The sequence below is a fragment of the Chiloscyllium punctatum genome, chromosome 33, assembly GCF_047496795.1.
Source record: "Chiloscyllium punctatum isolate Juve2018m chromosome 33, sChiPun1.3, whole genome shotgun sequence".
Classification (NCBI taxonomy): Eukaryota; Metazoa; Chordata; class Chondrichthyes; order Orectolobiformes; family Hemiscylliidae; genus Chiloscyllium; species Chiloscyllium punctatum.
The window spans coordinates 17,070,057-17,088,697 of NC_092771.1; the positions used below are offsets into that span (position 1 = coordinate 17,070,057).

At 43.5% G+C, this 18,641-nt stretch overlaps 1 protein-coding gene across 1 annotated transcript in view; it reads left to right on the top strand.

Annotated features, from left to right (window-relative positions):
- Positions 1 to 18,641, top strand: part of loxl1 (lysyl oxidase-like 1) — an 88,704-nt gene that overhangs the window by 46,278 nt on the left and 23,785 nt on the right. The window contains exons 3-4 of the mRNA XM_072553066.1: positions 3,752 to 3,889; positions 18,383 to 18,539. Coding sequence (XP_072409167.1) covers positions 3,752 to 3,889; positions 18,383 to 18,539 — 295 coding nt within the window. The remainder of the gene's footprint in view (positions 1 to 3,751; positions 3,890 to 18,382; positions 18,540 to 18,641) is intronic.

Here is an 18,641-nt window from a genome sequence, read left to right on the forward strand (position 1 = left end):
AGAGCTTAAAAAGGTTTGTAGTAATCGTGCAGTGTCAACGTGGTTTTGTGAAAAGTGATATCGTGTTTAACCAATTTGTTGGAGTTCTCTGAGGAAGTAGCTGTGCTTTGGACAAAGAGTGGATGGGACACACTTGGATTTCCAGAAGGCATTTGTTCGGGTGTCACACTAGTTGTCATCTTATTGCTGACTTGGAACTGTATTGCCATTCCTTCATTGTCGCTCAGTTAACCTCCTGCAATTCCCTTCCTCACTGCACTGTGGGTGTCCATACTTAGGAAGTTCAAGAGGACAACTCACCATAACCTTCCTTAAGGAATTGGCTATGAGTTCTAAAGTCCAGCCAATGATGTGCAAATGCCAACGAATTTGAAATCAAAAATCTCATGGTGTTGGTGGTTGCATATCGGTGTGGATGGAAGATTGGCTAATGGAGAGAAAATGATGAGTTGGCCTAAATTTCTTGGTGACAAGCTGTAAGAGCTGTGTGCCGCAGAAATCAACCCTGGGTCCTCAACATTTCTGCAGCTTTTACAAATGATCTGGATGAATAGACCAAAGGTACAGTTGCTAAATTTTACTCATGACTCAATGACAGGTCGGAAAGTTGTGAAGAGAATATACAAAGGGATATAGATAGGTTCAGTGAATGGGCAGCTATCTGGCACATAGCGTATAATGTGGGGAAATGTTGTCCATCCTGGTGAAAAGAATAAAAAAGAAGTATATTATCTAAATAGTGAGAGATTGCAAAACTCTGAGATGCAGAGGGATCTGAGCGTCCTAACACATGAATGGCAAAACATTAGTTTACAGTTAATTAGGAGAGCTAACAGAATGTTCCTGCTTATGGAATTGAATACAAAGATGGGAAGGTTATGCTTCACTTATACAGGACATTGATGATTCTACATCTATAGGCCTGTACATAGTATTGGCTATCTTATTTCAGGAAAGATTAAATGTGTTGAAAGGGTTTACTCGACTAATACTAGAATAAGGGAGGTTGTCTACTGAGGAAAAGTTCTACAGGATCAGTTTGTATCCAATGGAGCTTGGAAGAATAAGAGGTGATTTAACAGGTGACCGAAAGATCATGAGAAGTTTTGACGGGGGTCAATGGAGATAAGATGTCTCATCATCTGTGAGAATCTAGAGCTAGAACTCTCTGTTTAAATACTCTCCCATTTCAGATAAATTTATTTTCTTCAAGAGAGTCATGAGTCTTTGGAATTGTCATGCACCAGACCAAACCGCCCCTCAAAACACATCAAGGAGATAGATCAGACCTGAATTCTTCTTTCTTATTTAATGTAATCTAGTCTAATTTAAACCTTCTTCAAACTGCTTTCAACACATTTAATCCTTCCTTAAATAAGATACCCAGGACTGTATAATGGACTTTGTCCAGTAGAGAGAGTTGCCTGAGGTCCTTTGTGGAACACGGTGAGTTAGTTAGTATTTATTTGCCCACAAAGCTTTGTCTGCACATAGCCAATTATGTATTCATGAGGTAATTAAAGTATTTAATTTTTTTTAGGATTGAGCTGTAGATTCGTGGACTGCAATCTTGTCTCTGAGTTGCAGGTTTCTAGATCAAGTTCCCCTCCAGGGTTGGGCACAGAAATGAAGGTTGATGCTCCAGTGCATTACTATGGGTGTGCTGCACTGTCTACTCAGAACCTGCCTGTTTACTCAGATGGGTGTAAATGATCCCAGGGCACTCTTATGAAGAAGAACCAGGCGGTTCTCCCTGATGTCCTGACCAATATTTATCCCCCACCATCAACATTATCTGCTCTTTACCCTGTTGCTGTTTGTGGAAGTTTGCACCACTGCCACCACATTTGGGTGGCACAGGGGCTCGGTGGTTAGCACCAGGGACCCAGGTTTGATTCCAGCCTCGGGCGACAGTCTGTATGGAGTTCTCCAAGTGTCTGCATGAGTTTCCTCCAAGTTAGTTGGATTAGCTGTGGGAAATGCAGGGTTACTGGGATCAGGATGAGTCTGGGTGTGATGCTCTTCGGAGGGTTGGTGTGGACTCGATGGGCCAAGTCACCTATTTCCACACTGCTGGGATTCTATAGAAATCTCAAAAATGTTTGATGGGCTGTAAGTCCCTTTTGATATATCCAGGGATTATGTTAACTGCTGTATCATTGAAAGATTTTTAAAAATATGAGTTGTATTGATATAGCACCTTCACATTTACAGGATGTTCCATGGCACTTTATTGTCAATGGGTGCTTTCCAAGTTTAGTCACTGTTCCAATGTAGGAAATTGTACAGCCATGCTGTGGGAAGGATGTTACTGAATTGAAAAGGTTATTAAAAAGATTTACAAGGATTTAACCGAAACTGGAAGTTTCGAGTTATAAGGAGAGGTTGGGTAGGTCGGGACTTTCTTCCCTGGAGAATAGAGGCTGAGGAGTGTCCGTATAGAGGTTTATAAAATCACGAGGGGCATAGATAGGGTGAGTAGACAAGGTCTTTTCCCTGGGGTAGGGAAGTCCAAAACTAGAGGGCAAAGGTTTAAGGTGAGAGGAGAAAGATTGAAAAGAGACCAAAGGGGCAAACTTCTCACAAGAGGTTGGTGCATTTATAGAACGAGCTGCCAGAATAAATGGTGGAAGTGGGTACAGTTACAACACTTAAAAGACATTTTGGACAGGTACATGGATGGGAAGGTTTAGAGGGATATGGGCCAAATGCAAGCAAATGGGTCCATTTCGTTGTAGGAAAGCTGGTCAGCATGGACACGTTGGACTGAAGAGCCGGTTTCTGTGCTGTGCGACTCGATGACTATAGTGATTGGATCCAGGTGGATCTTGTTGACAATGAGATCCTTGATTGGGATCATGAACCTTGGCCAATCAGGAAGCCCTGGCTGATGAAGATAAACAGGGGATGCTGGGCATGACCAGGCTGGCCATTAACAGTCTTGGGCAGCGGGCTGTGGAGGGGTCATTCTGGCCGACTGCCTGCCCTGTTCCGCTGTTATGTTCAAGCCTGGGTGTCCCTGGAGCAGGTGCACATGGTGACCACCAATATTCTCGATGCCTTTAGGGGGAGATGGACACTGAGGGGATTTGGAGTGCTTTATGTCCCCCTCCGATTCTGTTTTGTTTTAATCCCTCCCCTCCCCTTCACTTCCTTCAAGTAAGCACTGCTCGCTCTGGGGTTTTCTTGTCACTGGTTCATTGGTCACATTGGGTTCTTTCTTAGTGGTGGAATATTAATGAAGTTATTTACACAACTGGTCTTTTTCACTGTGTCCTGCACCTACACATGTACACAGTATGGGTGCTGAGCAAAATAAGCACTGCTACTGTGTGGCAGCAGTACAGGGGAAAGGAGAAAAGATTTTTAAAATAAAAAAAACAGGGGATTTAGAATCACTTCAGTTGAGGGACAAAAATCACATGACACCAAGTTATCGTCCAACAGGTTTACTTGAAATCAGAAGCTTTCAGAGTGCTGTTTCTTGGTCAGGGGTGACTCCCTGCTGGCTGGTCACAGCAAGTGTCCTGGGCATGTGTAAATAAAGGGTGATTCAGTGACAGGATACCGGCTTCTCTGTAGCTACTTCAATGACTGAACAAAATGCATCTAAAGGTCAAAGTTGGTCCCACCGTCATGGCTGCCTCCTCAGTGTGCTTGGGTGTGAGTGTTTTGGAATGACATCCTTTTGTTCCCAGCATTCCAGAGTACCCCCACAGGCTCAGACCAAACTTCCTTTTCTCTCTTTCAGCTCTGCGTACGCTTCTGATGTCACGGATTACGACATCCGAGTCCTGCTGCGGTTCCCCCAGCGAGTGAAGAATCAGGGGATTGCTGACTTCCTCCCGAACAGACCTCGCCACTCCTGGGAGTGGCATAGCTGCCACCAGTAAGTGCTCCTGAACAGCGCTGCACATTTCAACATCCCTTTGGTGATAAAACATGGGGCAAATCGGAACCACAGAACCTATGTACACACCATTGGCTCAGGGATTCAATTAAGATAACATTACACCAACGCCACAGTAATTATTTCTGTATAATGAAAATGACTCAAGAAAGATTACAGCTCATTTAAAATGTCAAGTGAAAAGGTTAAGATAGTGACTGCAAAACTGAATAAATAATGGAAGTTGATGCATCTTTCATAGTTAAAAGCAGGCATTAATAATTATTCAGGATTTTATTTCTTATTCTGTTTGTTTCGGGTTCACCGTCGATTGGTTTCCTTTTCAGATTCCATTTATGTACAGTTGGTTGAACGTTACACCCTCGAATGTACTTGAAATTGTATCTAGTCTGTTTTCTATCAAGTAATGAATCCGCGTCAATTTTTCAAAGTCTCCATATTTTGGGGAGATCACCTTGCAGTAACTTAAAATGACAGAAAACCATTCTGCCTGTTTCATTGTTATGATTGAAATTGATATTTACATCCACACTTGTATGACAATCTGTAATTCTTGATCCAGGCACGGAAATGAGTGAGTTCTTGACTAGTTACAGAAAGGGTGAAGAAACTGTCAGTAAAGGAAAAGGCACAGAGGACCCTGAAGAGACTCATTAGGTTCTGGCAGCATCTGTGGAGTTAAGCTACATTTGTAATATTGCATACAGTTCTGGTCACCACACCACCAGAAGGCTGTGGACACTTTGGAGAGAGTACAGAAAAGGTTTACCAGGATGTTGCCTGGGAAATTTTAGCTATGAAGAAAGATTGGATAGACTGGGTTTGTTTTCACTGAAAAGCAGGAGGTTGAGGGTGACCTGATAGAAGTTTATAAGATTGTGAATGGAATGGATAGAGTGGAAAGTATGAGGCTGTTTCCCAGGGTGGAGGGGTCAGTTACAAGGGAACACGGGTTCGAGGTGCGGGGTGGGGGGGGGGGGGGGGAAGTTGAAGAGATATGCGAAGCATGTTTTTCAGACAAAGGGTGGTGAGTGCCTGGAGAACGTGTTGCCAGAGGAGGTGGATGCAGACACAAGAACAGCATTTAAGAAGCACCTGGACAAATGTATGAATAAGAAGGGAATAGAAAGGTGTGGATCATGTAAGTGAAGACCGCTTTAGGGTAAAATGTGGTGGCATAGGCTTGGAGGACTGAAGGGTATGTTCCTGTGCTGTATTGTTCTTTGTTCTTAGAAGCAGAATCAACATTTCGAGTCTGCTATGACTTCTTCAGAACTCAGAACTGTTTGTAAGAGAGTTGGGTTGCATGTGCCAGTAAACCGAAAGGTATTTCGGTCCAAATATCACTTCGCTCCCATCATCAATGGAGCTATGTTTGGTGTAAAGACATCAATTTTCAAATGCTGGATACATTTAGAGATGACCTGATCCAAAATGGTCGACAGTTCAGTCTAAAACATTCTTTACAATTTAGGTGCAAACTTTTATCTTAAGCTCATACAAAATATCATTGTCTAATTACTGGATAAAGCATCAATTTTTGTTTTGCCTTTTGTAAATAATTGGATAGCTCAGCACCCTACCAAGCAATTAGCGTATTACTGAAACTGGGTCTTCTTACAAGATTCAGACAAACTAACAGGGAACTTAACACATGAACACCAACCAGCTGCCATAAGAGATGACCCACTATCACTAGTTTCCCTACATACCGACAAAGAAGGACACCACTTTGACTGGGGCAACACACACATCCTAGGACAGACGAAACAAAGACATGCACGAGAATTCCTAGTGGCCTGACATTCTAACCAAAACTCCAACAATAAACACATCGATTTAGATCCTATCTACCTTCCCTTGAAAAAAACGAACCGAAAATGACATCACCCACCTTAAGAAGCCTAGACCTTTAAATAGAGAGGTGGGACATAGCACCAGCACTTCACCAGAGACTCTCACTGATGGTGTTTCCTAGTCATGGTGACAAAATGTTCTGAAAACAAACCTTCCAGCTCAGCGAGCAAACTTACAGACATATTAGCTACATTAATCAACACTAATTCTTTAATTATTTGATCTGCTGCTGGATGTTTAAACATTGATGAAATAACAGCATCCAGCAATGTCAGTTGGTTAGCTTCAGTATTCCCCAACACAGCACTAATTTGCACGTGTACTGTGCAGGGTAGTGTACAATCAGGGCCGCATAAAGCAAACTGGTGAACCGTCTGGGTGTTGAACGAGTCACTGTTTGGCCAACAGTGTGGTGGGGAAGAAATTTATGAATGCACAAAATGGGCTGAATTGGCTTCATCATCTGTTTGCACATCATGCTCAGTGCTCTGTTGTACTGAATCTTCTGGGACTGAATTTGGGGAGGACCAATCATTGACTGTGTGGGGTGGTAAGTGAGTCATAGAGTCATACAGCAAGGAATCAGACCCTTCAGTCCATCTAGTCCACACTGACCAAAATAAACCAGTCCCATTTGTCTGCGGGAACATGGTCAGCGTGGACTAGATGGACTGAAGGGTCTGATTCCTTGCTGTATGACTCTATGACTCACTTATCACCCCACACAGTCAATGATTGGTCCTCCCCAAATTCAGTCCCAGAAGATTCAGTACAACAGAGCACTGAGCACGCTGTGCAAACAGATGATGAAGCCAATTCAGCCCATTTTGTGCATTCATAAATTTGTCTGTGTTGTGTAGAATCTGTACAGTGTGGCAACAGGCCATTTTGGCCCAACATGTCCACACTCACCCTCCGAAGAGTAAACCATCCAGACCCATTCCCCTACCCTATTGTTCTACATTTCCCCCAACTAACCCACCTAACCTACACATCCCTGAACACTATAGGTAATCTAACATGGCCAATTCACCTGCACATCTTTGCACTGGTCACCTCTCAACTTTCTATGCTCCCAAAGAGAAAACATCCCAGCCTATTCAGCCTCTCGTTAGAATTCAGACCCTCCAGTTGAAGAACCTGTGCAGTTAATGAGGTATACACATTTTTGCAAAATGCATTCAAAGGACAATATTAATTGCCCATCCCCAATTGTCCAGAGGGCAGTTAAGAGTCAATCACATTACTGTGGGTCTGGAGTCACAGGTAGGCCAGACTGGGAGGGGGGGTGGGGTGGGGTGGTCAAGCCATGGTCAGTCTTTTAGCCGAACCCAACCAGATTTATTCCTGCTGCTGGATATTTTCTTCAAAATAAAAAGACTTTTCATACAATTGTTCCTTTTTCCTTTCGGATTGCATTAACAATCCTGGGACTAACCTCATGTGGAAACTTGGCCTGTGCTCGCCCTCTTAAGACCAATTATTTCACCAGCAAATTGTCAGAATACATCATGGGGAGATCCAGGCCAACCTTGCATTTGCCTTAATGTTGTCAAATCTGGACAGGCCAGTAACTTCATTAGGGGCCAGCGGCTCAATTACATCCAGATGCAGTGACTGACCTCGTGCTGGTGTGAATGTTACGTGGGACTCAATCCAACCTGTTTCATCTTGGCCTTGCTAAGCTAAACTTTCATGTTGGTGAGATGAAAGATCCTGTGGATGAAGGGTGGGTGTATGACAGTTTTGATGCAAAATATCCTGCGTTTGCCCACCTACCCTTTACTCCTGGGGTTTGGATTAAAATGAAACACAGACCCCGGCCTGGATTCTCGTTCCTAATGTCGGGGAACATGCCAACTCGCCACAGCCATCATGGGAGATTCCCTCCTGAATAGTGAGACCGTTGCCTCTGAACAGAGGTTGCGAGAGGTTCTGGGAGTAGATTTAGGCTCACTTATTCCAGATGTAGTTTAGAAATGGCCGGTAATACTCTCTTCCATTCAGCAGAAGATACAGAAGCTTGAACATGAACACACACACACACACACACACACACACACACACACACACACACACACACCAACAGGTTCAAGAACAGCTTCTTCCCTGCTGTTCTTAGACTGCTCTAACTACAAATCAAATGTTGACCTTTTGTGTAGCTCCTGTGCCTTAATAACCTTGTATGTCTCGCTCTGTCTAAGCACCCTCTGATCCCTCCCGTACTGCACATAAAAACAAAACTTTTCACTGTACTTAGGTACATGTGACAACAATAAATCAAATTAAATCAGGAGCAACTTAAAGGCTCACCAATATTTTATTAAATCATAGTATCTTTAGCCTCACCCACTATACACAAATACCAAGCCACCTCCATGCCCCGATACCAACCCATACCCTGCCATTGTCACCCTTGAGCCCTGCACAGTGCTAGCATACACATATTCACTACTTCAGGAGCTTTGTTGAGATGAAATAAAATGAATATCAAACTTCCTTCTCCGGCCTTCATTATATCAAACAAAACTCTGTTCCAATAAAGCCCCCTTAAATCTTTTAAATCTCAAGTGCTTAAAGCCTTGCATAAACAGACATCTGTCCATAAACCCATATCAAAGACAGCTAATCCTTTAATAACTTCTTTGAGCTATCAATCAAACTGTGAATTTAAGAACGACCTGCTTTCACTCTGTCTCACACTTGCACACACAAAACATGGATGCTGGAAAAAAAATAAGCACTACCGCAGTTAGGTAGTCGTGTGGAGGTAAAAGCAAAGCAAGAAATAAAGAGAGAGAAAAAAAACACCTGCTGAGGTAATTATAGCTTGTGGTACACAGCCAAGCATTTATAATGTTGAAATGGTAGTGCTCTTTCTACCTAATGGTGTAAAGGTCAATAAATGGGTTTTGTAACAGAGAGCTTTCCAAGCAACTTCGATTGGCATAGGCAACTTGTTTCTTCCGTTTATTAAGGGGTGGGTGCTTTGAATAACTTCACGGCTTGGGAGTTCTGCAGCCCTTATCTCTCCTTCAGGAGCGTTTGAGAGCGCTGTGTTGAGGTGTGGCTCCCACACTGAGAGTTAAGGCTGTTCGAACTGAGCACTGAGTTTAAATAATGTTGCTGAGTTTGGCTGAGTCCCAGCACCCCCATGTTCCCCTACAAACAAAAATTAAATTTTGAGGCCAGAGTTTCCATATTTGGTCCCCACACTAATAGGCCTCCCCTCTCATGGGAAATTAGTTTAGTTTGGTGAAATTCTGATTCTAATTGTTAGTGACCCATGGGGCAAATGTATTCCATTTTCTTTCTCCAAAACATCGATATTTCTTGGAAAATTTTCAAGCAATTTATAGTATAATACACTATTAAGGCCACATCTGGAGTATTTGTATGGGGCAGCATGGTGACTCAGTGGTTAGCACTGCTGCCTCACAGCACCAGGGACTCAGGTTCGATTCCACCCTCAGGTGACTGTCTGTGTGGAGTTTGCATGTTATCCTGTGTCTGCTCGGGTTGCCTCCAGGTGCTCCAGTTTACTCCCACACCCCAAAGATGTGCAGGTTAGGTGGATTGGCCAAACTAAATTGCCCCATAGTGTCTGGGGATGTGCTGGCTAAGTGGATTAGCCATGGGGAAATACAGAGGTAAGGTAGAGAGGCTGGTCCTGGGTGGGATGCTGTTCGGAGGGTCGGTTTGGACTCGATGGGCCAAATAGCCTGCATCCACAGTAGATGGATTCTATGGTTCTGGTCAGCACGTTATAGGAAGGATGTAATTCCTTTGGAGAGAGTGCACAGAAGATTTACTAGAACGTTGCTAGGGCTGGAGAATTGTAGCTTTCGGGTGAGGTTGGAAGTGTTTTCCATAGAACAGAACAGGCTGAAGATTGACATGATTGAGGTATACAAAATTGTGAGGGGTAGAGATAGAGTAAACAGGAGTAACCCCCTGTTTCCTTAGGCAAAGAGTTCAAAAACTGGGGCTTTTAGTTTCAAACGAATTGGCAGAAGGATTGGGGGACTTGAGGAAAAATGGTTTTTTAAGCAGAAGGTGGTGGGTGTCTGGAATTTGCTGACTGAGTTGGTGGTGGAAGCAGAGACCATAAACAATTTTTTTTTAAAAAACTCAGCAGGTCTGGCAGCATCTGTGGATGGAAAGCAGAGTTAACTTTTCAGATCCAGTGACCTTTTAAAAAGCTTTTGAGAAAAGATCAAATAAGTTGGCGCTCTTTTAAAACGTACCTGAGCCTGAACCTTAAATTCAATGAATTGCAGGGCGATGAGCCGTATGCAGGAAGACAGGATTAGAAATAGCATCTGGGTGTCTTTAGATTGGCATAGAGAAGATGGGCCAAATGTCCATCTTTTGTGTTGTATCATTTCTATGGGTCAATCTCTTACTTGACCTGGGGCAAATGTGTGACAGGTATGGATGTATCAATCTTCATCACATCCTCGGTGGGTGACCTCTGTCCAACAGGTTTTGGGAGGTTACTCCCAGTAATTTGCAGCAGGTTATCAGTAACACTGATTGGTGTAGAAAGCTGCAGGAAGGTATCAGTGCACTGGTCACATCGGCAGAGAAGGTTGAAAATGGAACTCAATCCCAAAAATTGTGAAGTATCACATTCATGGTGGCCAGACAAGGCAAGGGAAAACTCAGGGGTAGGATTGTGAGCAGTGTAGAGGAGCAGAGTACATGTCTGTAAATCACTGAAGACTCAGAATCACAGCAGTGTTATGGTGCCCAAGGAGACCATTGAGCCTATTGCTCTTACTCAATATGTCCATAGAATCCCTATAGTATGGAAACAGGACCTTTGGCCTAACAAGTCCATACCAAGCCCTTCCCCTACCCTATTATCCTATATTTACCGCTGACTAATGCACCTAACCCTACACATCCCTGAACACTATGGGCAATTTAGTATGACCAGTTCACCTAATCTGAACATCTTTGGATTGTGGGAGGAAACCCACACAGACACGGGGGAGAATGTGCAAACTCCATACAGACAGTCGCCTGAGGCTGGAATCAAACCTGGGTCCCTGGTGCTGTGAGGCAGCAGTGCTAATCACTGAGCCACAGTGCCATTCACAGTGAGCATCATTACCTGATGCCAATCTCCTTTCCCACTAAACCCTTGCATGTTACATTTTATCCAATTAATCATTCAATCCCCTCTTGAATGCCTCAATTGAACCGCCTTCCACCACAATTCCAGGCAGTCCATTCCATATCCCCACAACTCACCGAGTGAAAACATTTTCCCTTAGTTCGCCTTTGCTTCTTTTGCAAACCGCTTTTAATCTACGCCCTCTTATCGAGTCATTGGCATGGAAACAGACCCTTCTGTCCAACCAGTCCGTGCTGACCATAATCCCAAACTGAACTAGTCCCACCTGCCTGCTCTTGGCCCATATTCCTCCAAACCTTTCCTATTCATGTACTTAACCAAATGTCTTTTAAACATTGTAACTGTACCGATGTCCACAGCTTTCTCTGGCAGTTCATTCCACATATTTGTCTACATTTAAAAAAGTGCCCCTTTTTAAAATCTTTCTCCTCTCACCTTAAACATATGTTGTTAGAGTCTGTTAAAGTGATTATTTACATAACCACATATATATCTTTCAATATTCTGTTACTTCCATCTTCTGCTTCGGATACATATTTAGCATACATTTGGTTATCCTTAGACCTCACATTATCTCATCAGCAAGTCAATCATAGAGTCATAGAGCTGCACAGCATGGCAACAGACCCTCCCCCATCCACGATGACCAGATATCCCAAATTAATCCCTACCTCTTGTTCTTGTTCCTTATATAAGCAGGAACAATTTCTCCCTATTTATTCTATCCAGCCGCTAACGATTTTGGAAACCACTATCAGATCACTTCTCAACCTTCCTCTCTCCAAGTGCAGCCTGAACTTCGTCAATCTCTGTTCATAATTAAGTTCCTCATTCCTGCAGCCTTTCTTGTAAATCGTTTTTGCACAGTCTCCGATGTACACCCTTCCTTTAATGTAGCATCCAGAACTGTACACAATAGGTTGCAGGAGATGGTCCCGAAGGCACTTTTACTGCCTGAGGTTTAGAATGTAAGAATGTGAGGATTAGGCTAGGAATCTACAAAACAGCACTTAGACCGCAATTTGTACTGTGTACTGGTCCATTCGCTGCATTGAAAGTAGGATGCGATAAGCAATCAAGAGATTGCGAGAATTTGCGAGGATGTTGGCAAGAATGGAGCATTTAAGACACAAGGAAATATGGGATAAACCAGCGTTGTTTTCTTTGGAGGCTGAGACTTAATTGAGGTGCATAATGTTGAGGGGTGTGGATAAATTGAATGGGAAGGATCTATTAACAGGGATATCAATAACCAGGTGAGGTGCAGATTTAACATAATTGGTAGACAAGTAACTTTGTTTATCTGTGCTGAGGTAGGGTGGGGATTTGGAGTTGAAAGGGCAGAAGAGGCAGAAACACTTCTAAAAATGTAATTGGATAGAATCATAAGTCATAGAGATGTGCAGCATGGAAACAGATCCTTCGATCCAACTCGTCTATGCCGACCAGATATCCTAAACTAATAAATTCCTATTTGCCAGTATTTGGCCCATATCCCTCTAAACATTATGGGTTAGTCCTGCTGTATCCTAGAATGTTTACTCTAAGCTACACAGGCCAGAACTCAACATGCAGGAGACAAACAGGCTGTGTGTGAGTGGATCCTTTAAGATGTGCAAAATTGCCACAAAAGCTCTGAAACAATCTTAAAGGGTCTGCAGATGGAAATGAAAGGGAACATTGGCGATGTACCAAGTGATCTAAAGTGGGATTAGGCTTGTTAGTTGTTTTTCTGCTGGTGACAAGCACAATGGGCTAAATTTGTGACACACATTTTTCAACGTGATGTCCTGTTCCTTTTTTAGTTTCTAAAGAAATAGCGTCTCTCAAACCTTAATCACATAAATGAGCTTTTTTCCTCTTTGCTGGCAACTTGCCGACTGGCCATAATTGCACAACAGCAAGCTTGTAAACTATGTGAAATATTCCTAACAAACAAGTCCGAAGTTTGTGACTACAAAGGCCTGACTGTACGGGGTGGATAAATGATCTTCAAGTTTGTGCAAGTCCACTGCAATGCTTTTTGCCTTCTGCTGTCAGCCAAGAAAATAGCCACAGAAATTCCTGAATTGTTAGCTGTTGAAAGGGGGTGAATGAAGTCGGGTCCGTAACACAACAATTCAAATGTCAAAATAGGAAACCAGAGCTGGTATTAACTTGATGTATCAAGCACCAGATATAGTGATGGGATTCAGACCCTTTTCTGAATGCAGTTCTTTTTGATCCCCATTTTAACCTAATCATCATGTTCTTGTTGACGTCATGTTTGGTATGGTCTACACCAATGCACCATTCAATTCTATGGTGGTCCGAGTTAGACCATAATTTGTAGGAACAGAAGTACACCATTTTGCCCATTGAGTCTTCTCTATCATTCAGTGAGATCTTGACTGATCTGATAATTCCTAACTCCACTTTCCTGCCATTTTCTCCATAACCCTTGATTCCCTTTACTGATTAAAAATCTGACTAACTGAGCCCTAAATATACTTAACAACCCATGATAGAATAAAAGGAGGGACAAATGGAGTAAAAGGAAGACTTGCATCTATCTAGCACTGTTCCTGGGAGCCGGACATTGCAAGATGTTTTACTGCAAATGAAATGCAGCTAAACGCAAGACACGGGAAGAAGTTGCAAACTCCATACAAACAATTGCCCATAGGTAGGATCAAACCTGGGTCCCTGGTGCTGTGTGGCAGCAGTGCAAACCTCTGAGCCATTATCCTGCTCTATTAACGAAGGTGTATCATTTCGCAAGAAATGCACCTACACCTGAATGCAACATCCCATAAATAATTCTGGAGAGTTAACCTCATCTCTTCACATTTTCTTTCTGCCAGATCACTGCCAGATACCATTAGATGTTTCATTGAGTGTCCTGCTCCTCGGATGCTGCCTGACCTGCTGTGCTTTTCCAGCGCCACACTTTTCAACTCTGACTCTCCAGCATCTGCAGTCCTCACTTTCTCCTACGTCCAGCATAAGAATGAAACTTATGAAGGAGCAAATCAAATCGGATGGCAACTTTCTTATTTCTTCTTTCCACATTGTGCATTGGAAGAGTAGCTGTTGAAGATGGTGGACGGGGTGCTAGTTAAAGGTGCTGCTTTGTTTTGGGTGCTTTTGAACTCCTCGAGTGTTGTTGGAGCTGCAATCGTCGAAGCAACTTGGAGAGTATTCTGTCACCCTCCTGATTTGTGGCTTATAGAAGGTAGACTGGCCTAGGGGAGCCAGCAAGTGAGTTAATCATCTGTAGAATTCCTAATCTGACATGTCTGTGTAGCCACAGTATTTATATAGATGCTCCATCTTAGTTTGCAGTCAATGCTAATCCCCAAAACATTGATTGTGGGGGATTCAAATGTGGTAATGCTGTTAAATGCCAAAGGGAAATAGTTAGATATTCTCTTGTTAGACATTATTATGTTCCAGGCACTTGTGAGCCGTGAATGTTACTCGCCTCTAATCAGCCAAAGTCTGAATGCTGTTCTCATCTTGCTGCATACAGGCACAAACTACTTCTTTATCTGAGGAATTGCAACTTGTACTGAACACATTACACTCCTCAATGAATACTGCCACTTCTGATGTCATTAGTTGGTTAAAGTGCCTGCCTGTTTAGCAGGAGTTTCTGTGTTCATATTCCATCGGTGCCTGTACCTTCCTTTTGGGCAGTTCAGCGGTTAGCGCTGCTGTCCCTCAGCACCAGGCACCCAGATTCAATTCCAGCTTTGGACAACTGTCTGCGTGGAGTTTGCACATTCTCCCCGTGTCTGCGTGGGTTTCCTCCGGGTGCTCCGGTCTCCTCCCACAGTCCAAAGATGTGCGGGTCAAGGTGGATTTGCCATGCCAAATTGCCCCGTTGGTGTCCAGGGATGTGCAGGCTAGGCGGGCTAACCATGGGAAATGTGGGATTATGGGGATAGGGTAGGGGGATGGATCTGTGTGGCCTCTATCTGCATTGTAGGGAATGTATGATTAAAGTGTAAATGTTGGCTTGGATTCGGAGGAGGAGGGGTTAGGTTGAAGGCAAAATGCACGATATTGGGCCAGCTGCCTGTTAATATAGGATTTGTTGTAATTTGTTGAGTCCAGGGCGGTGATATCAAACTGAGGTTTATGCTTTTGCTGAAATGCTTGGCCGTCACTGTCAAATGATAATTGGGCTCCGATACGTTTCTCTGCAATGGAATATCTGTTGAGATCCCCTTTCTAATTCTCCCACGTTGTGCAAGGTGCAAAATGATCTGCACCACTCCTGGGATTGTGCCCCGGCAGGACTTCCCCCGGCGGTGGGAAGGGAGCAGAAATGCAAAGATTTCATTGGGGAAGATGGGAAAGAGCCTGTTTTAACTGCATCCCACAGTACTGCAGGTGCGATGCAAGAAGCAATATCAAATGATGCAGAGCTTCTGGCCAGTGTATGGCTGCGTTACATGAATAATCCTGGCATGATTACAGTGCACACGAAGGCCATTTGACCTATCATATTCCTGCTGGCTCGATGCAGGAGCAACTCTTTTAGTCTTGTTCTTCTCCTTTTTCCCTGTAACCCTAATTCTCTCCAAATATTTAATTCTCTTTGATGATCTCAACTGAAGCTGCCTTCACCATTCTCTGAAGCAATGTATTCTAGATCCTAGCTATTTGTTTAAACATTGGTTTTTCCTCTAGTTGCCACTACTTGTTCCATCTTAATTTGGTCTCCTCTTGGTCCTTCCGTGAACATAAAGAATATCTCTCACTCTTTGCAAATTTCATCACCCTCGAGGTTTTGAAATATGTTCTTGAGATTACTGGTTGGGCTAGCATTTCTTATCCATCAATTGTTGCCCAGAATAAGGTCAAAGCCAGCCACATCACTGTTGGTCAGGAGTTACATGTAAGATTTGCTTTTCTAAAGGACTTGAATGAGCCAAATGGGCGTTTACAACAATGCACCATTAGACTAGCTTTTTATCAAATTTGAATTTCATCGCCTGCCCTGGTGAGATTTGAACCCGATATCCCCAGGTGGGGAAGGGGGCCTAGATTGTTAATCCAGTGGCGTTACTGACGCTTTCTCCCTTTAACAGTCTTCCTTTCTCTCAATGGCAGTCGGAAATGCTCTTCTCGAAACCATGTAAGTTGCTAACTTTCATCAACAGATCGTCATTAGATCATCGGGAGGTGGAATAGTATTGGCAGTCAGCCTTCGGTTCACTTGCCAGCTGTATATGGAACTGGTACTGAGTCAGGCTCCTTCAGGAAAACATCTTGTGCACGATCAACTCCTTCATGAGTCATAGTGTTGCTGAAGTGGAAGAAAAGTCCCTTTCAGGCTTTCAATACTACATGTGCCAAATAACAATGTTTTCCAAGCTAAACATTTCAGTTTGTATCCTCCCTGTGCTTGTTATAATCCAGGCTGCAAGTGGAGTTGATTATTAGCCGTCTTCTGATCACATTTAAAGATACCCCCACCTCTTCCTGCTCCCCTCCCTTCGCTCCAGGATGTATTGTATATCTTGCAACATGTAAGCACCATACTCTGTGCTACATTCCACACCTTCAACTATCTAATGTTTGCTGGAGTATTAAGCAAGTTTTCTTTACATTGACTTTGCCATTCATCAACCAGTGATCTCCATTCCTCGAACAACTTAATGGACAATAAGAAAAGGGTGTATTCACAAAGTAGTGTGTTGTTGGAATCTTTCCCTATTGTATCGAACACCCAATGATATAATGCTTTGTCCTTGCCTATGTCAATGCTCTCATCTCTGAATATTTACCATTCAACTTAGGGCAGCTCAGTGGTTAGCAGTGCTGCCTCAGTATCATGGACCTGGCTCTGTGTGTGTGTGTGTGCGTGTGTGTGTGTGTGTGTGTGTGTGTGTGAGAGAGAGAGAGAGAAAGATGTGCAGGCTAGGTGGGTTAACCATGGGAAAATGCAGGCTTACAGGAATGGGGGAGGGGAGGGGTCTGAGTGGATTGCTCTTCAGAGGGTTGGTGCGGACCTGATGGGCTGAATGGCCTGCTTCCACACTGTAGTGACAGTGTGGCTGCTTGAATAACACCTCCACCACGTCCGAAACATTCATCCCGTCCAGCATTAATGCACAGCAGCAGCATCAATGTCTGCGCCATCTGCAAGATGCACTGTGGCAACTCAGTAGGCCTCCTTTGATAGCACCTTTCAAACCCAGGAGAACTACATTGAAAAGGGCATCGAAGATGCCCGGAAGCACCACTACCTGCAAGCTCCCCTATGAGCCTTGCACTGTCTTTACTTGGAACTGTATCTTCCTTCCCTCTGCTGTTGCTGGGTCAAAGTCAAGGAACTCTCTGCCACCCAGTGCTGTGGATGCATAAACCTGGAGATGACAGGGAGTGGAGCAGCCCAAGAACCTGACTCTCCAACAGCTTTTCAAGGTTGAGACAGTCCATTGAACCCACTTATTTGATCAGACTTGTGATATTCCTTCCAAAATCTCCTCCTTTGTCGCAACATCAATTTTGTTTTGAGCAATTATGCTTCACTGCACTGTGGAATATTAAAACCACCAATTACTGTTGTTGTTGAGGGTGTAACATAAAACATTTATTTATATTGTGGGAAATGATCTGAGCTAATGTGCCATAGAGCAATCCAGGCATTTTGTTGATCCACTTTATAACTCCCTATATGGTTTATCTCACATATAGGAATGTAAGAATCTGGCTAGATGGAGGTTATTGATAGGAGGGAAGACAACAGCAGTAGAAGAGATAATGGTGTTATAAAGGTGCTATGTTGACTGTTAAAACAATTTCAAATTGACTGTCATTTCAAATTGGTTTTGACTAAAGTACCTTAAGAGTTATCTGAAAGCAGATTTGAAATGAATGTGAGTTGGATCTGAATCCAGCAACAGTTACTCATCCCCATCCTGCTCGTTACAGGTAAATTAAACGAGCCCAACTTTTTGCATTGGTGATCGTGTCCCAGGTCGTAAGCAGCAAGTTGGTACTCGAGTCTCATATCTGAAGATAGAGGTGGTGGATATTTTGAGATTAAATTGTTCGACTTGTTAAAATGATGGATTATTTTGCATTTCTGGCACCCAGTGGTAGCACAGACATGCCCAGGCCATGTGTAGCGCGGTTAGATGCTGCTTCAAAAAGTGTGTCTGCGATTCTACCTTGAGACAGCGATACATTCTGACACTGCAGACATGGCGCGGGTTTCCCTTCTTAAGCTAATTAAGGCCTGATTTGGACTGCCTACCAATTTCCATTGATTTAAGCCTCTTCAAATTCACTCCACGTTCCGTAGGAGTTAACTCCTATCCCAATTCCTTGGCAAAGAACAGCACAAAGAACCAGAAGCTATCGCACAATGTGTCCATTCGCTGTGACATGTGTTTGCCCCTGGTCCCCAGCCAAGTGGCAATGATGGCTTTATTTCCAAATCAACCTCTTAAGTTGTCCCTGTCTTGCATCGCCAGGCACTATCACAGCATGGATGAGTTCAGTCACTATGATCTGCTGGATGCGGCTACTGGAAGGAAAGTGGCTGAGGGACACAAAGCCAGTTTCTGCTTGGAGGATACCACATGTGATTTTGGCCATCTGAAGCGTTATGCCTGTACGGCACACACTCAGGTAGGAGGTCGATCGCAGGCAAAGTAATTCGGGTAGATTTTATCAGCTATCAACTCAATATATTCCTTTGACCCCACCTTCCAAACCCTGTTCCACTGGGAA